This window comes from Nymphaea colorata, chromosome 5, assembly GCF_008831285.2.
Source record: "Nymphaea colorata isolate Beijing-Zhang1983 chromosome 5, ASM883128v2, whole genome shotgun sequence".
NCBI classification, from domain to species: domain Eukaryota; kingdom Viridiplantae; phylum Streptophyta; class Magnoliopsida; order Nymphaeales; family Nymphaeaceae; genus Nymphaea; species Nymphaea colorata.
Genome location: NC_045142.1, coordinates 2,976,221 through 2,995,975, shown reverse-complemented (window position 1 = coordinate 2,995,975; position 19,755 = coordinate 2,976,221). Strand labels below are relative to the sequence as shown.

The 19,755-nt window shown below is 38.6% G+C and overlaps 1 protein-coding gene and 1 long non-coding RNA gene across 3 annotated transcripts; both read right to left on the bottom strand.

Moving 5' to 3' along the window:
- Positions 1-686: 686 nt before the first annotated feature.
- On the bottom strand, positions 687-11,572 carry LOC116254380 (protein DEFECTIVE IN EXINE FORMATION 1). Its single transcript, XM_031629759.2, has 13 exons — positions 11,215-11,572; positions 10,453-10,563; positions 8,544-8,626; positions 7,016-7,133; positions 6,764-6,918; positions 5,399-5,910; positions 5,225-5,295; positions 4,675-4,931; positions 3,922-4,103; positions 2,345-2,628; positions 2,120-2,237; positions 1,470-1,649; positions 687-1,377 (listed from the first exon to the last, which is right to left on the bottom strand). Exons 1-13 carry the CDS (start codon positions 11,358-11,360, stop codon positions 1,060-1,062), a joined length of 2,535 nt encoding a protein of 844 aa, XP_031485619.1. The 5' UTR covers positions 11,361-11,572; the 3' UTR covers positions 687-1,059.
- Positions 11,573-15,830: 4,258 nt separating this feature from the next.
- On the bottom strand, positions 15,831-19,277 carry LOC116254901 (uncharacterized). 2 transcript variants are annotated; one of them, XR_004172775.2, is made up of 4 exons: positions 18,920-19,277; positions 18,500-18,829; positions 16,668-18,374; positions 15,831-16,238 (listed from the first exon to the last, which is right to left on the bottom strand). It is a non-coding gene; the product is annotated as an uncharacterized LOC116254901 (long non-coding RNA). The 2 variants fall into 2 exon arrangements; XR_004172774.2 differs by having other exon boundaries at positions 18,500-19,276.
- Positions 19,278-19,755: the final 478 nt, after the last annotated feature.

Sequence of the window (19,755 nt, the reverse complement as noted above, 5' to 3'; positions counted from 1 at the left end):
AGAACTAAACATTTAGGGCGTTGCATCAACAATGAAGTACTTGGTCATGTTTGTCATGTTAATAACCTGATACTATATCAAATAGGGTAATTTGGAAGAGTGCATGTTTTGACAAATTCTAAGCTTATAGGTTTGATCAACACAATTGATCGTAAAAGAATCAGCCTTCAAATTGCCTCAAAAGTAATGGCAATGGAATACCTAATTTTGTGTTAAAAATACAACAAACATTTCTGTCGCCAACAAAAGTTGTCTCCTTGGCATTGCAAATTTCCAAACCAAATATGAGAAATCAATACCAACTTTTTTGCCAGGCAACAGTAAGCTTTTTTTCTCTCTCACCAAACTTTTGAATAACAGAAATGAAATTACTGAGGCTCCACGCCGAAGGATCGAGCTTGGGCTGCATATCTGTTCAAAGATGAATCCCGTTGGATATGAAAATGCCGTCAGAGGAACAACCAGATCCTGTTTCTCAAGTCTTAATTGGAACTAAATCTAATAGAGAATCCAACCCACATACATATGCACAAGTGATTAACCAATCAAATTTGGACACCCACGTTCAAACTCAAGCTGGTATCTGGTTAGATCAGATTTAAGGACAAAGGGATCTCTAATCGGACCAAAAGATCAATAGAACTAAAGGACATCAAGTCAGAAAAAGATGGAAGATAACCAATCCGTGAACAAATCAACTTGATGTAACTACGTCTAACCTTGCAAGGATGAAGTTTTTGTTTACAAGAGACAGGAACGTGTATCTATGAGGATTCATATGTGCTTTTCAAACCATAACTGAGAAACCTATCTGCCATGTTACAATATAGAAGTCGGCAAGTCGGCACACAGAATCTGATCAATTTCAATTGGAGAAGCTAGGCCCCGACCCGTTGAAGACTGCATAAGCTAGACAGGGATTGAGTGAAGCACCAGCCTCTGCATTTGCCCAGTAAAATGGGATTTAAAGGGCCACATTCCTTCATGGATCAATGAAAAGCAGCCACTCCGACAAAAAAGTGAAATTACAAAAATTAACTCAAAAACAAAGTGTTCAGTTCAGAGGTCAGTGTTCCTAGAGAAGGAAGGTAATGCCGTGCCTTCCTGCGGGCGTAGTATGACAAGCACACCAAACATTCCTAACATTGGGAGAACAAGCATCCATTTCAGCAGTTTGTAGTAGTGCATGTGAAAAGTAAGAGAGAACTCGTCTGAGAAGTAAAGCCCATTCTTATTGACCATCTCAACTAACACAGTTCCTGTTGTCCGAACATTTACTGTTGGAAGCTTGATCCTCTGTTTACCAGGCTGATTAAAAATTTGGTTGTGGGTAATCTTTCTTGGACCTTGGTAATTCCCAGGAACTAACAAAGTCGTCTGCATTGTTCCACACAGGCAAATCAAATCAAATCAACCAAATTCAACAATTCATTATAGGAAAAAATTTCAGAAAAGAGAAAAATGCTTACAGTGACATTATAAGGCCCATGAGAGCCTGTATATCTATACTGGTCCACTATCTCCACCTCAACCCAGAAACTGCTGCCTTCTTCGTCCCTAAAAGTTCTTGATGATGGTCTGATATAAATTCCTTCACGGTTATATCGTGCTGCAACATTATTTCTCCCTTGATTGATGGATGTCCAAGACTGAAAATGGAGCAGCCATAAGTCACAGAAAAGTATACATTATACAACCATGGGCACACGAACTTCATAGACTTTGGCATAATCCAGCTAGGCACAAGAATTCATCTAACATGGTTGATTTAAGGACATATATGAATGCCCTCGAGAAGGGGGAGATTTCACATGAGTACGTCGTGAGCTTTGAGTCTTCAGTATGTGCAAATGATTTCTGACGTGATTTAAATCAAGAAAAAAAAAGAAAAGAAAACACCAGAAAGATTGCATTTTCACTAATTTAAGCGACATCAACCATATCTCACTTTTATAACATGGCAGTTAATTCTATGAAAATGAAATTAACCCATTTCAGAATAGTTGACAACCAAGTACCTTTGCAAGTCATCTCCAAAAACCATCGTGTGGCTAGTGCATGAATAAAAGATTAAGGACAGATCGTGAAGTACCACAAATTCGAATTTTGAGTATTCTACCTTTAAAGGATGATGAGGAGATGGAGTTGAAAAGCAAAAAACGTTGCCATTCATGGTTGTAACAACAAGGTCAAGGTCGTCTCCACCATCAACATTGTCTGCTAGAACCATGCTGTATCTGCAATAGACAAACGAACCCTTGGATTAATTTCTTGGGTAGAGCATTTTACACATACAGTAAGCAAATGACATTGTCGAGCACAAAACCATAATAGTAGTACTCACGAGGTTTCACCAATGTCAACAACATCTGCACATCCAGTGGAACCATCAATGAGATAAAGATAGCCATCAAAAGAAGTTGTTACAAGAGTCAAACCCTTCTGCTTTTCTCCACGTTTGCTAAGATCAAGCAAAAGAACTTGATTCATAACTCTCCCATGAGTACGATATGGGAATGGATGGACTCGAGATCCATCTCTTCCACTAAGAACAAAGATATTCCCCGAGACTGTGGGAACCACAACCTCTGTCCTCCCATCTCCATCAACATCACCGACTGTAGGGCCCTGTAGCAATTTTTTGGTAGCCCAGATGATCGGGCAGTAGCAACAATAGTCAGTTAACAGAAAAAATCACATATTGAAAAGGATAAAGTTGTGAATAGCTGGTCATGCAGACATATTTTAACCATATTCAGAAAAATGTTAACACTATACTTCAGTTTGTTCTTCCAGGATCCAATAAAGCTAGAAGTAATCACAAATAAAAAACAGAATGATGACAAGAACACCAAAGTTTTAGAAAAAAAGAAGAGAAAGCAAGGGAGGACTGAAACTAGGCAAAGCCTTGGAAATATGAAAATGGGAAAAAAGAATGATACATATGTCTTAACATCAACCGTGAAAGGTTTTGCTTCTTCTATATCCTTCTGTCATCAGCTTAAGACTATTATATTGCTTAGTTCTGTTTATCCTCCCTCCACATTTTAGTATTTTTTTCACATTTTCTGACGTTTCTGTAACAAGCTAACGAACCTAAATTTTATAGAAACAAAGAATGAAAAGAGAACCTCATTCATATGAATCCCACCCAAAGCGAGTATCCCTCACAACACACAATGTTCTGGCTCCGCTGTTACCTAAGCTAAGCTGAACAGGAGCAATTGAAGGAAAGATAACCACAGGTGTTCATGAAAATCATGCTTCCCATAGCTTGAAATTACATATTTTGAAGAAAAGGCTTACTGAATGTAGTATGCTTGGATACCTAGCATCGACAACACATTTGTAAATATGAATACCTTAAAAACTCAAAGTTTCCCCAGCCAGACTTGGTTGGAGATAGTCATAGGTTAGATATGTAGCATCAACTACAGGATTTCTAATATAAATACCTTGATCAACGTGCTCAACAGCCCAAACTTGATTAGAATGAATTAGAATCTCGTTAAAAAAAATTTCCAAATTCACTCCTGGCTAGACTTGGGTCGACAAATTCATAAGTGTCCAGAATTCCTTGTACACCATTTCACACAATCATCTGATTAAACCAAGATGGGTAACTGGCTAAAAATCTGACTGCACATGCCTAAACAAGAGTTGAGCCTACTGTAGTTGCAGATTCTTGTTTTTTATAGCAAACCGGGTTAAAAGATCTGAAATACTTAAATATGAAAGCCAAACGAACCATTGATGTCCCTTGCCATAATTCACCGTCTTTAATAGTATTTAAATTTGAGGTAGAAGCAATTTTAAGTACATGTACATCCCATCACCAATCTGATGCACAACCTGCAAGTGAAAACTGTCGTATCTTTTTCTGAAGCTAGAAAATGCAAAATCAACCCAAAATTAACTTGCCTGTGGGATGAGACTTTTCAGATGAACTTCCCATAGTTCATCACCTTTGGCAGACCAGGCAGCAACATTTCCATGAGTATCAGTCGTTACAAGTTCAACTTTACCATCATCATTGATATCAGCAGCTATTACTGCCCCTTGAATCTCAGCCATCTGAAGAGGAAATTTTTCTCTTACTTTTCCTGATACATAAACATGTTTCTGAGTTTTCAATGTATGATTATCATTTAACTAAAAATAAATACACAACTAATACAAATGATAAACAGTAGCCTTTGGTTTTAGAGAATAAAGGTAAGAAACAAGAAATATGGGGGTCGAGACAAAGAAAGAGGTAAAGTAGCAGAGGTGAGGTTACTGGTCATATCATATCTGCTGGGGCACTTCTGCAACTACGGGTCTCTGGTTGTATATAGAAATTAATAGAAGTTACAACTAGAGCATCAATTAGAAGAAACATTCACCAATTCAACAAACATGAGAAAGGGAAGGGGAACCATAGATGCAAGACATCTAACAGAAACACAGTGAAGGCAAAAATACAACAAAATGACAAAATTTCATAACTCAACAAAAAATAAGCTAGACAAAAGATAGGTTTCTAAGGGAAAATTCAATGTTAGACATGTCAGGATTGGCTCTCTTAAGTGGAATTTTCAGGTTTCCAACTTTTAGGTCTATCTGTATTTTGACATAAAAAAGGAATAATCACCAATGAAACGTAAAAACAAGTCTCCAACTTTTGGAACTCACCTTTATGATCAATAACATAGAAGTACCCATATGAGGTTCCCACGAGAATGTCCATGTTTCCGTCACCATCCAAATCAATGACAGAAGGAGAAGAATATATATAGGAACGATAAGATGAAGTATCTGTGCTCAAATCCAATTCTGTCGTCCACTTAATTTGCTTTGTGTCAAGATCAAAAACAACAATTGAAGCTGCCACATATTTTGTAATATCTAAGTTGCCTAATTCTGATAAATGCTCCTGGTTGCTATAGTACCTAAAAAAATTTTAGATAACATTTCCATGAGAAAAGCATAATGCTTATAAGTAATGAATGCTATGTGTCCATGATCTGTGAATGCAAGAAAATCTACAAAAGTGACGGAAGAAATAAATTGAGTTTCTCTCCCAGCAGCAAGTAATGGAGCAGCAGTTCAAAGCAATATAATTAAAGTTTTTAGCTTGTTTCTCTATAGAACTCACATCAACAATGCAGCGTGATGATCCTCAAATAAAATATAATATGTAGGCAATAAGCATGCTTCCTAGCAGGAGGAGCAGGAGACGTACTCATGATCAAAGAAGTATGATACTGCAACAACCATTTCAGATACTCCATCACCATCGATGTCTGCTATAACCTATAAAAATAAATAATTAGTCTACAACTCAAACACAAGCCATCCTCCCATAAAAGCACTGAAATCAGAAGGTTTGCCAACCAAGTAGCTTGATTGCACTCACTGGGGTGCACAAAACATGAGAGTCAATCTCCACAAAGTTTTTTTGTTTTTCATGCTTCTCCTCTGTCCATTCCTCTGTACCCCACATGGACTCATCAGCATAATCATCATAGTCATAATTATACTCATCAGCCATCTCTCCATCACCTTCTCGGAATAAATCAAAAGAGGAATCAGCATCTTCTTCCAGATTTCCATTGTTCTGTACAATGAATTTTTTTGCCCCAATATCAGCATGGGCATTATCATTGGATTTAGAATTATCAACCCCAGATCCTTTTGATTCCGTGTCTTCAAGTAGACGCCTCAGAGATTGTGTTACACCATCTGCCTTGCTATTATTTTCAGAACCAGCACTAAGACTTGTATTGTCCATTTTTGGCAACTCAATATTTTCTCCCAGCTGAGTAATATTCTTCTTGCCCTCATTTACAGTCGAACTATTGAGGGCAACATGGTTGCCTTCTGCTGTTGCAGTAACAGATCCATTTGATACAGTGGAACTTGAACTTGCTGAAATGAAGTTTCAATGAAAATCAGATGCCAGAAAGTTATGACTGATCAAATTAGATGCCTATAACCATCCAAATAACTTAGAAATGGGAAAACAAAGCTGAAAGCATATTAATACGATCAACATAAACTACAAAAGCACAGTATATCTACATGAGACCAGTTCTTAACTCTAGAAATTACCAAGAAAATAGTCAAACCAATTTAACCGCAAAATTGCATGTGCATCCAATACTAGTTTCGGAGCAGTGCCTGATAGGGTTTCATGAAAACATATAACAGGCATGCCCGTGCCCCCGAGACATGATCACCAGAACCTGATAACAATTATCATTTGCTCCTTTCTCAAACTCAAGTTGATCACATGATTATTCATCCATTCATAACTTGAGATTCAGAATGCATCTTTAGTTCAGGATCTCAGATCATTTCCGGCTGCATGTTGTCAGGTTGTATCATTTTAAATTGCATCTAAAAATGCAAACAGAGCATCCTACTTCAGTATGCGATCAGCTCAGATATAATGCCAATAAATATGTTGAGTATGTTGCGATCGTAACATTGCATGAAAAAAAAATTATGTCATTGGGAAAGAAGAGAGTAGTAAGTCCTTCAACAAACCGTTTTTAGACTCTTCAAGGATTTACGGAATTTAATCACAACTTCTCCATTTCACATGCTAAAATATTTGCTCAAGAGTGGAAATTTGAGAATCATCTTTACTAACAAGAAAAATTCAGGTATTGCACTTACTTCTGATCAGAAGACAGGAGACCGATATCTATTATGAAAAGGAAGTGATCATCCAATAAGAAAAAAATTCTCATCTATCACCTAAAAATCAACTGCTTACAAGAATTTGTATCAGTGTGCTGTTTCATGAGAGAATCATCATGGACATCTGGATGAGAACGATCAACAGTCTCTGGGTCTAAGCCCACATACCAATCTTTACGCACTTTTCTTCGAGGTATAACCAATTTCTCAGACATCATGTAACCAGAAACCCTGAGGAACAAAATGAACATCATAGTTTATTAAATAATAAACTCAGACCACATTATCAATGCTGTCCAAAGATATGATCCTCAGTGGGAACATTTACCTGAAGAAAAGCACTTCACCATTATATGTAGGTAAAGCTATCTCTCTTACACCATCCTTGTCAATATCAAACAGAAGAGGACTAGAATGGACATATGATTGATGGAATGCAGGGAAGCCTGAGAGAGTCAGAGAAAGTCAGTGAGAGAGAGACCATTTAGATTTTGGGAGGCGTAAAATATTCACACAGATACTTCAACAAGGTACCGACCCAAAGCAGCTAGAGAAATTGTCAAACTTGGTTAGAGTCCTAGCTTCCAATTAAAGATAATTGCTACTCTAACATACCAGCATGACATTAGACCCCAATCGTAGCTTCAAGAGAAAACCAACTCATATTAACCATTAAAAAACATGCTTTATCCAGATCAAGACATACTTACTATTGCCACTCATGTCCTCATATATTTCCAGCATTATTTATCAAAACAATTATATAGGGCGGTTAAGTAACAGAGACGTTAAATAATTTAAACACAAAAGATGCACATCACAAGCGTGTGTATCACATCCTCATATAAAAAACACACCACAAATTTCACCAACTCTTCCTAAGTTTCATAAAGTTTTCTACAGTCTTGTCTTTTTGGTGGGGTAGCCTGAGATCTCAACCAGACAACCACCACCTCCTTGATGTTAAAATTAATAGGTCTAATTCTGCTCATGTTAGTCAAAGTCCATTTATGTCCTTCTTCTTGTAATATGTTTTAACTTATTTTACAGTCTTACCCCTTGAAAGTGAGGTCAGTCTTTTATTGACTAAGGGTAGCCGTGTATTTTACTGTCTTTAGTAGAGTATTAGTTACGGTTTTGTTCCCTATTGCTGTAACTGTCTCTTTTACACAAGAGAATGACGTGAAGAGTGCTGCTGCTGCTGATGTACTCTCGTGCAGATTGAAATAACATTAAATCTTCTTGTTTTATATGTTTGGGTTTGTTGGATTTAACACTTGGATACCATTTGCAGCCACTACACTACCAGCACATCTTCAATACTATAGCCACCATACAGAGTCCCACCAACACCTTCATTGCCATCAACAATTACTATTGCCATTTTCACTATCCAATATCACCACTGACACCATTACTGCCAGGAAACTATCTTCATGGACACCATTGGGCCCATACCAATTATCGTTACCCACTATTGCCTCCAAAACTAACAATGTGAGTGTTACCCAGCACCATTTACCACCATGATTACCATCATCACCAACCTCCATTGCCACCCAAGACAAAAGGAGCAATTCTTTTTTTTTTTTGTAACCAATACAGCAGAACTTTTTGCTTTTGAGTATTTGTTTTAAAAAAAATTCTAGCAAGACAAAAGCTTTATAGAGATTGCAAGTGGGCCTCCTTAAAAAGTTTGGGACATGATAAATTGACCAAAAAATTAAATTCTGCGGAATATTCTCCAATAGCATTAGTGCATACACTTGAAAAATGAACATTGTGAACAGATGTCCATCATTTGATGTGCATGCACTTTTATAAGAATTGACACAATGATGCGGCTAAACTCAAACCTGGAATTTTATCTCCATCTGACCCTTCCAACACCTCCAGGTAATGAACAAATGATGGCACCACAACTTCTAGCCTTCCGTCACTGAAATGCATCACATGGAAAGCAAATGTATCAGTCTTTGAAAATTCAGAAGTTACTTTCTTAATCTGGTTCCTAAAACCTGATCAATTACAGACAATCAAAATGAAAAACCAGTAAGAATGTCCCATATGCAAGACTAACCATAAATGAACAACACAACCAAAATATGCCAATTAGTGATTGCACACTATCAGCAAGGAAACTTGTATGACGTAACATTCATTTCAAAATTTATAATTATTTAGTAATATCAAATATGGAATTTTCTAAAGGTGGACAAATTTTCCAAATTTTATGCCTATAGTCTCACAATACAGACTCAATTTCTCCTCAAACATGGAAACTAGAACTAGCTTAAAAAGAGAAGTGGATTAAAAAAAAAATCATGTCTTCATGCCAAATTGAGAGACTAAAATGTGCAAACATATAAAAGATTACTCCAAAGAGCAAAAATCAACAACCTTGGAAAGCTCTATCCCATCAAGCACCACGTTCTCTGTCCAAAAAATGTGTTCAATATCCTTTTTTGTTATAACCAAGAATGGAAGCATAATCTGCCAGAATCAAGAGATCAAACTGACAACCATTGAAAGAGATGCTAATACAATTCTCTTGTTTTATCTGTTTATTTATTTATTTCTCTTGGAAACTTTGTTGTCAATAACTTCCATCCAAAAAAAGTCTGGTGGCTTCACAAATTGCTAAGCTTTATGTTACATGGACACTTTTATAAGCATGAAGCCTGTCTACTGGACAGCCGATGCCGACAGTTCTTAATGGTTGTCCCTCTTTTTCTTCTTCACAGAAAAGGAAGCTCTCCCTTTCTCTTCAGAGGGACAAAAAAAAAAGATAAGCACTGAGGTACTACCCCTCTTTCATCCTTTCTGGCCATATAAAAAATGGAAGGAGGAAGAGTCCACAATATTTCCTTCTTTTAGTCTCCTGTCTTATATTTAAATATATATGCAGATATTTAGGTGTTATCAAACAGATTCACAAAGTGTAACTAATCCAGTTTACAGATGGAACTATAATGACCTAGTTAATTTTCCTAAAATATAGACATACCATGCACACAAGATGTGGTTATTTAAGGATTTGAAAGGAACTACACAACAATCTTATGAGCAGAGAGGGTCTCAGGATCTCAATCTCTGAATTTTTGTCAGTTGACTAAATAGAGTGGTTCATCAGTTTCCGGAGAAGTTGCACCATGACCGCAAGAGCATTTTGGTTGGAGAGATCAAATGAATTGCTTAACTAGACACTATTGAGAATCGGAAGAATTATCCTCAAATCAAAAGAAGGATCAGGATCCCAAATGCATAGCACAGAAAATGGTAACAAGAGGTTCCTTGGTGGAGGAACTGCTCAATGCTAAGCAATTGCATGGTTTCTCATTCATATCTTTCAATCAAGAATGAACCAGTCAAAATAGACAAGAGAAGGTACCAAGAACCTTCTCCTAAACGGATATTAACAAAATGGCACAGTGTGCAGAACTATAAAGAGGTTCCGTGTATAATTGTGCATGCAATTGAAAAACACACACACACCATACACATATAACAGACAAGCACAGGTCCTAGTGGGAATCATATACTTGTTCATCAGGAGGCCTGCAGATAATGTTCAAGGAAAGTGCTTCAGAAGTCAATTACTGATAGTCTATCTTGAGGCCAATAAAGTGTTCAACAGTGAACAGGGGAGCAACAAATCCCTTACTCCACGAAGTACAGTTTGTGTCTGTGTGTCTATATCTCTGTGTGAGTGAGTGAGCGAGTGAGTGCCAGTGAGAGTGAGAGAGAGATAAAGAGAGAAATTACTTATTGATATCGGCAATCAAAGGGGTAGCGTAGATGCTGGAGCTAACCTCCGTCTGCCATCTTAGTTCGATATTGTGAGGACATTTAGAGTTCAACAAAGAATCCTCATCACTGTAAAAAAGAAAAAAATTCACAATCAATTTCCCGCAGAACAGGCAGCAACCGGACTTACTTCTAAAGAATCAATGCCATCAGTCAGAAGCTACAAATACAAAGAGGAATAGATCTACATTTTACTGACATGAAACCCAAACAGTGAGTAAGAATGGGAATGGGACTCCCGATTCATAGCGCGCAGACATAAATAATCTCGATAAAGGTCTTCGAAACAATTAGCCATGGGACTACCAAACTGGGGGGATGAAGCAAATGCACCAAAGAATTCTTCGAGGCCAACCGGCATGGCTAAAATTGGAGCATAGGTTTACTCCGTGTTGCTACAGCATTTGACAAGTGCAACGGGAAGATTTCCAAGACTAACTACTCCAAGTAACGGATAGTTTGCTGCGTCCATTCATCAGAGTGCGGGCGCGGGGGGTTGGGGGTGGGGGGCGGGGAGGGGAGGGGAGAGAGAAAGAGAGACTCCAGTTTCTCCTCCCTCAATAGGAGATTAAGAGTTAACTGGACGTCGTGAATGGCTGAATCCACCACATTTTGTGCATAATGCAGCTAATAATTCAAGCAGCAGCCACGTTTCTGTCCAAAATTCAATCTGAAAAACGCTATGACTTGAACAGGACTAATATGAGAAAGAGAAAGTACAGGTTAGGGTAGCTGAGCGAATCATCCGTAGCCTCCCGCTCCCGGAATTTGTTCTTCGTCGCACCATCCGGCGAAGATCCGGAGATTAGGATCGAAGAGCCGATCACGAGAAACAAAGAGATAAAAATTCTTCCGCTAAACCTCATTAGAGTCCCTTCACCTACGAAGCCGCACTCCTTCGATTCCGCCGGCTAATAGATGAGATCGGGAAAAGCGGAAGAAGTGAACAGACTCGGGATCAAACGGCGGAAGTTATCGGAACCGCGCCGGGATCCGTACGCCGCGAGAAGGGAGAGAGGAGGGTCGACCAGACCGTGCTCGCGGGTCGGAGGAGACGGCGGAAGACATGCCCCTGACCCCTTCCCTCCCCGCTAGAGCAACGATGACATGTGGACCGACCTCACTGTATGGCGGTCCGTTGGCTGTGCGTGCAAAATCCAGGACGTCAATTTTCACGATCAACGGCTGAGGTGAACTCCGTGACGTGTTATCTTGATATTAAGACGGCAACGTGCTGATCCGTCGCACCAAGCTCACTCGCAGTGGTTTTGTCTTAATGGTCTTATTTTTTTCCAAGGCCGACCTTCTTTCGGTAGCTATTGCCATATTCGTACCTATTATTGTAAATATTAATATGATCATCCCAATAACTTATTTGATTCGTTGCAAAAGTTCTTTATTATGCCTTTCTTTTACAAGTATTTTGGAAACTCAAATTTTTGCATGTAGAAAATAACATGTAGACGCATTAAGAAAGAATAAAACTTTTGTTTTCAGTGAAACCCTTTGAGAAAAATATGGTGAAATTACTTTGATAGGACTAAATACGACCACTTTTCCGATAATATAAACCGATCTTAAGATTAATAGATTAACATAATAAGTAAATATATAAATGCATTTGAATTTTTTGTGACCATTTGTTTGCCTTAGTTGGACAACGTCCGCTTCAAAGGATAATTTTAATTACCGATCTTCATTTCGAGGCAAGTTATCAAGTATCGACCTTCAAAGACCACGTTCCAAAAAACATAGTGTTTCATAAATAGTTTTCATTTTTTGGGACACATTAATAAAACATTACATCCCTGTTGCTAAACTTTTGGATCTGAGATTCCTAGAATCTCAAATCCATGGATTTAATATCAGACCTCCCTTATCTAATCTTAAATCCATTAACATGTAGCATGGATACAAAACAGGTCTTTTAATTTAGCATCGGATCTCAAATCTGAAGCTATCAAACTCAACCTAAACCTTTTTCACAAACTTGTAGTGGCATGTGGGCACGTCTGGAAGCAACTCCCAACGCAATGCAATAAAGGATCTTGTCAAATAGTTATAGTTGGTGTGACGACTCAGCCCACTCTCACACTAGGCTGAATGTCTTAATTTAGCATGTAGTGACCTACTCTTACCAGCTTCGGTTCGAGTGCAAAAGGTTAAGAAATAGGACAAGTGATAGTTAAGTCAACCTCCTTATAAACTTTTAAAGATTTATCACAATCTTTTAAGGCATCCGTGTCCATGCACATGAGACCCGCAATGTTGAACTGTGTTTGGTTATCAAATAAAATAACCTGTCTCACTTCCATACCATAACTCACCCTTTAGCAGCTTTGATTCTAGCACGGATCAGAAACTATAACAACTACTCACTGAGCCAACACTCATGTATATTCCTGAACCTTGATTTGATAATAATGAGGTGTTACAATTAGTTCAAACTGTTTATTTGATCATTAGAACGGTGTCTTGGCATGTGACAATGTGCGCGAGTTTGAGAAATATGAATCTTGATTTTGTAGATATAATGTGACATGGTTTTGCTCATAAAATATGACTCATCAATTACAAGATTCACTAGAGATAAAAATTTTATTTTTTTCAATTGCAAATGAGTTTGATTTAAAAACAACTAAGCGAAGATCCAAGTTTTATTTGTATGAAGAATATCAAGTTGAAGAGATCGAATGAAGTCTCCAGCCACCTAGGTACTGGTACTTTTACACGCATGGTGTTAAGATTTTTAGGTTTTAACTATTTGGTAACATCAGGCACACAACACCATAAACCGTCATCCCACCACAATCTAGTAACTATTTTTTAGCAACAAAGTTTTAAATTTTAGCCATCCAATAACACCCCTGCACACAATAGCAATGAACTTTATATATGTATTACAAAAAAATGGAAGACATATTTTTTATTGTGAACGTGGAAAAATGACACGGCGAACTCGATTTGATCAAATTGGAAGTCAGGCGAAAACTATATAGGAATATTTTACCCAAAGTTAAATAGGAAAGGAGCAGTATTTTATGCTAAAAGAGACTGTTCTCCAGAAGGTTGTGAGTGGATTTGTTATCATTAACTCTCATGCTTACCCTAAACTACACACAATACCATATATTTTTTGCAGCACACAAAGTTAATGATACATCAAAAGCTATGATACCTGGGTGCGGCAGTTTTGGTCTAGCACCCGCGTCGACGCGGTGCGGGTGCGGATTCGGGTGCACCTCCGATGCGCACCCAAATGGGTCAAACAAGAGTCGGGTGCGGTCAGTCGCACCCGGCTAAAATCGTCTTTTTCCGACTCGCGTTTAACCCGAGTCGGGTGCGGTCAAAGGCGAGAAAGTCTACTTTGGTCCAATTTTTAGGGTTTTTTTTTTTAAGTTTTTAACAAAGCCGATGGTTGCCCCTTCTTCGTCCCTCTTTTTCGATCCTTCTTCTTCCCTCTTCTTCGACCTTCATCCCTCTTAGTCCCTTCTTCTTCTTCTTCCCTCTTCTATACGTTGCATTGGGTGGAGCCGACGAACTCGTCGCTTGCAGCCTGTAGGGTAGGATGACTGTATGAACTGTGATTATGTGAACTCAAAACTAAAGTATATTTCTTATTGAATTGATTATTGATACTCATATCATGATTAACAAATTGTAATTTTCATCTTGTTATTTAATAATTTTGTTGGTTTATTGACAAATTTTTGTCATATATATTATATACATAATATTATAATAAATTAATAATAATAATAATAAAATACTCTCACGCCGCACCAAAATTTTTTGAGATATACCATGCCAGCACTCGCACCGGCACCCACACCAGCACCCACACTCCGCACTCAGGTGACATACATCAAAAGGCTTCGTCAATCGCTTGGAGGTGGCTCATGCTTACCCTAAACTTATGTTTTCAAACGAAATATGGCATTTTTGTCATGATGTTGCTCTAAAATAGCTTTCTTTTTTCTTTTAGTTATCATATGCAGTTGGTTTCAAATTACGTAGAACAAGAAAATATGAAAATTACACACCGGTTATGGCAGTAGAAAATGCACGGCTTTGCACATCCGGTTGCCCTAGCATAGGGAAAAATACAAGTTGGTTATTTATAGGTTCAACTTTTAAATATAAGAAAATGGCACTTGATTTTTCGTTAAAATAAATATTAAAGAACTGTGTTACTTGAAACTGTAATTTTGGAATGAAATGACTAAAAATTGTCTATCGACCGACATTTCTGCTTATCGATTAGCCGATACAAGCCGAATCAAAACAAATCGAATCACGGATTGGGCATTTATTTTGAAGGTTTTGGATGCCAGATCTTTGCAAAATAATTTTTAAAAATAGCTTCCACCTGGCATGAAACCTTTTTACCGGCCAATCAATCAAGTTTGCATTGCAACCGATACGGATCAAAGCATCCCAACACTGCTAGCGTTACCGTGTCGGAAGGAAATCCACGGGCATTCGATGGCCGGAAGGACATTAGTTTGCAGTTGTTTATTAGATGTCCTGTGAGTGTTGTTTGTAGATGTTCAAATTGAATTGTTGCATGAATGTCATGTGGCCACTGTCTTCCTCCTGGAAGTAGGGCTGCATGTGAAACAAACATAATGCCTAATTTAGCTAAATGAAAAAAACTCCATTACTTGATAAATGAATGATCACCCAAAAGGATTTCCAAGAGAATCAGAGTTCGTCACCCCATCTTTTAGCACACACAGTTATTCATCTCGTGAAAACATTGATCCATGGATAATCAGGCCAGAGAAGAAAATGGCTACAACTCAGAGCTACTCAAACACCCAAATTCTTCCTGATGACATACTACGGCCATTACCGGAAGGCAGCTTCTCTGATGGCCCTGTCCCACTGCTCCTTCATATGCCGCTTCCACAAATGGTGGCCCCTGCATCTGTCCCTCATAAAACTACAAGCTTCAGCTGTGTTACACAGTCCGGCAGGAGCTAACATCCCAGGAATGGTTTTGGGGTCCAATTCAGGCAGATCAAGTACCAATGGCTCCTTCATGGTATCCTCAATGTCTTTGGTCCTTGCAGAGAACTTTTTACTTTTTTTTTTCTGACAACATCTTCGGAAATAGTCTCACAGGAAAGGCAAAGAGACGCCGTTTCTCCATGACTGACAACACAAATGCAAAAATGCTTGGCAGAACAGCATCAGTAAAGGTTTCATCTGATTCCTGGCAGACATGTGAATGCAGGAACTGCAGGGGCAGAGGTCTGAAGACCAACAAGAAAGGCAGGCAGAATATATCAAGAAGAAAAGCATTGCACAAAGGACATTCTTGGAGATGCTGATGATTTTCAAAATAGGTTGTCTCAAAAATGAATATCAACTATAAAGAGTGCTATTACACAAAGTTACTTGAACAAAGAAAAGAGAAAAGTAGCAAGACACTGTAAAAAAAGTGGAACAATCAAGGTCTTTTGGTGCAAAACTATGGATCATGGGGATAGAATCGAGGTAAAGGGAAAGACAATACTGATTGAACAAAGTAACCCTCAGTCCCTCACTAAAAGGTGTTGCTTTTGAAATATGACCATCCAAGGTGGACCTAGTCATTAACAACGAGAGAAGAATATTTGGTCTCTCATTGCTACCAAATTTGACTTGGGAATATCTCCAATCTTCTCATCCGATGAATTGGGGAACCATCAAATCAAGCAGCACTACAACCGCCACAAGTAGACCAGGTGTAGTAAGACCTGCCAAAAAGAAAGGAGGTCAAAGATGTCAATCAACTGAGCAACAATAAAGAGTAGATGAACAAAGTACAAGAGAAAAAGGACGTCAATAAAACCTGCCCAACTGAATCAGATTAGTGTAACCAATAAAATTCAAAAATCAACAAGGCAAGAAGCAGAAAAGAGCATCGGTCAAACGCAGGAACAAATCCAGCATTTTAATTACACTTCCATGCTGATGTTGAAACAAATATTTCCTTGTAAAAAAAAGGTGGGCTGACTTTTTCCCTAATATTTCATCAGACCCATGTAGCATCTCTAGAAGGTAATGTCAAATATGCACTAAAAGAAAGAAAAATGTTAGGTAGGTAACTGGCAAGCATCTATGGAAGACTAGTTTGAAAAGTTATATTGCCAAAATTCAACAATTCAATGGTTACATCACATTACCATGATTATCTCTTCAAATGAATCCTGAAGATGAGTAGGAATCAAGTTGCCATGAAGCCCTTCCTGGATATGTTCTGAAAGATGAAGGAACAAAGCTGTCATGGATAACTTTCTCTCTGCTCCTCATGGATAATGGCCATTGCAATGATTATTCTAGGCAAACAAAAGGGCAATCAAAATGACATGGACAAGACATAAACGAATCAAAATAGAGCCCATGGCATAAACAAAATACAAGTGGTCAAATAAATATATGAAAACAGAGATGGCATAAATGACAGCCTTGCAGACGGCAAACGGAAAGATAAAATTGAGAAAAGGAATGTCAACAGAAATTAAGTCCAGGAAACTCGAAGAATTACAAGAACTTTGTGGGAAAGCAAGTCTCTTTTAATGTCAAATATAATCTTGTCGTAAAGAAGGTATTTTTTCTGTTATATATAATGTTTAGCAAGAGAAGTAATATGAAATTAAAAAAAAAAGAAACAATTTTGTGCTGGATGTCATTTCTAAGTGCAAAAAGATCTCCTTGGTGCATTGATCTTCCCAGTTTCCAACTAACCTCCAAAAAAGATAAATAAAAGCAGTTAGGAAAGAGGTAAACTGATGGCTGCTAAATAAATAGTTGTTTGAGACAATTTGCTTCTCAAACAAACTGAAGTAATAAAGCAAATATAAGCCATACATCAGCTTTAAAGTAGATGAAAAAGAAAACAAAGAAGACATTAGCCTCCTTAATGAAACAGTCGCTTCTTGCAAGTATCCCAACAAAAAATCTAGTAAATTCCCTTTCTGTTTTTCCACAGTCTGAACAACATATAAAGAGCTCATTTCTTAGCAAGTGCACACAAAAACTCATGCTAGTTAGGAGAACAGAGCACATGATATTGCTATGCAAAGAGTTGACTCAATGTTTCAGCATACGACTTTAGGTAACTTCCTGACTTTTTTTTTTACAACAGTACAAATTGAGGGATATTAGAGAAATGCCTGGAAGTTTTTAACACATAGATATCACAAGAGTACAGCTAAATCAAGTTTCAAATACAATATGCAGTTAATGCTGAAAAAAAATCAACTGCAGACATCTTAATCCAACCTTAATCATTCTAAAACATGAAAACGCAAATCAGTCAAGGATTGACAAGCATATTAGCAAATTCACAATGTGCTAATTGTGCACGAATATAAGATAACTCGGGCACTGGTAGATTAAAGCTCTGATAGACCAACATTTCCGCCAGCGAAAGAATTCGCGCAACTAAACCGCACCGATAGAAAATGAAACACAAACCACCATCTATCCACAACATAAACTCCGTAAAGAGATGATGAATCCAACGTCGTCACGGGTACGCGAAGTTCAAGCGGCACAAAACATACAAATCAGATAGACCAACATTTCCGCAGCTTAAAAAGGATCACCAGGAACCTTCTTCATCACATAAAAAGCCTTTGTTCCCGATCTTGCTTCATCGGCAAAACCTCAAAAATACTCAAATTGGGCAAAAGGCACAGAGACCAGATCACAAATTAGTAAAAGAAAACCAGCGAAATAGAGGGCACACAAAAATCATATGGACAAAAGGACGACCAAGCTAATACGGTGGCAAGACACGACCAAAGCCGCCGAACGGCCATGCGCACCCTTGAGGACGGTGAAGACGGCATAAGCAATGATGGTCATTCTCGTGATCGGGGCATTGTCTGCATAATCAATCAAACCGAGATAAACAACGCGAAATGCAAAACAAGAGGAGGAGGGGAGATGAAGAAACAGAGGAACCAAAAACGCTCTGGTAAAGAAACGAAACCATGGCATGTCTACTCACTCGAACCCGAACAGGCCGTCGTTCATCTTTGATGGGAAACCGAATACAGAAAGCGAGAGAGAGACTGGTTTTTTGGTTCAGTTGGCACGGAACCGAGTGGAGAAGAGGAGGAAGAAGAAAGCGGGCGCTCCCCACAGCGCTGACCCAGAGCAACCGGGACAAGTTGCGCCTTATGTTGCAAAGCCGGATAAAATTAGGACACTTTTTCCAATATCCCGAACGATTGGACATCATCCCCATAAACAGAATCGTGGCTACAGGTTCGGAATCTCAACGTGCAAACTTTCGCACCCAAACGATTGGACCGGTTAGTTGTATCTAAACTTTTTCCTAATTTCACAAAATCCAGATAGAGAGCGTCAAGTAGAAGCCAGCTCCAAATCAGATCAATTTAAGTAGCATACAAAGTATTAAATGCACCTTAGTAGTCCTGTAAAGCTTTTTATTTCAACCACGTACATCATCACAGACGATATATTCTCCGTTAAATCAAAGAGGGGCTTAAGCCTACAATGCATGAGTAACTGAAGTTGCACCCTTATAGAGAACCACCTTCAATACCAAGGCGTAAGCAACGGAGATGATTGCAGAGGAAATGGACAGAATGGTAACATTTATAGTCTTGTATTTGTATAAGGAAGAGGGCATGCAGTAAAGAACCATAGAAAGCAAAAAAGCCCCATATATTCCAATGGTGTAAGCGGCGAAGCTTGTGAATTGCTCATTGATGAAAGAAGAACCTACGCTCAAGAGAGCGAGGCCCGCGGCAAAGGAAAGTGTCAGGTTAACCTTGGCCCACGAGGTGACCTTTTCGTCTGGGTTGCATTCAGTTGGGAGGGGAACTCCACCTCTTGTGTGAATCGGAAGACATGCTTCAGTGCGATTGGGATGTGGATATCGAGGAAGCAGGCTGATGGCCTGTTGAAAGAGTGCTGAGAGGGGATTCCAAACAAGAAAAAGGAAGGCTTCTGCAACTCTCCTAATCCACATCATGGCGGCCGCTGTGCAGCACATTTTTTTTGCTATCCCAAAGAGGTTCGACAAATTGACAGAGAGAGGAGGGAGAGGGATGGGTATTGGGTAGTCGGTCGAAAGTCACTGCCTAGGGGAGGAGATGTTGGGAAAGGATGAGAATGGCCAAAAAAATGTCTTCAAAAACCAGCAAGATGGGAGTCGGGGCGGATGATGAGGTGTTGAGAAAGGGTAAGAATCGCAAAAAGAAACTGTCCCTAGAAAATCAACTCCTCCCAGCTCCT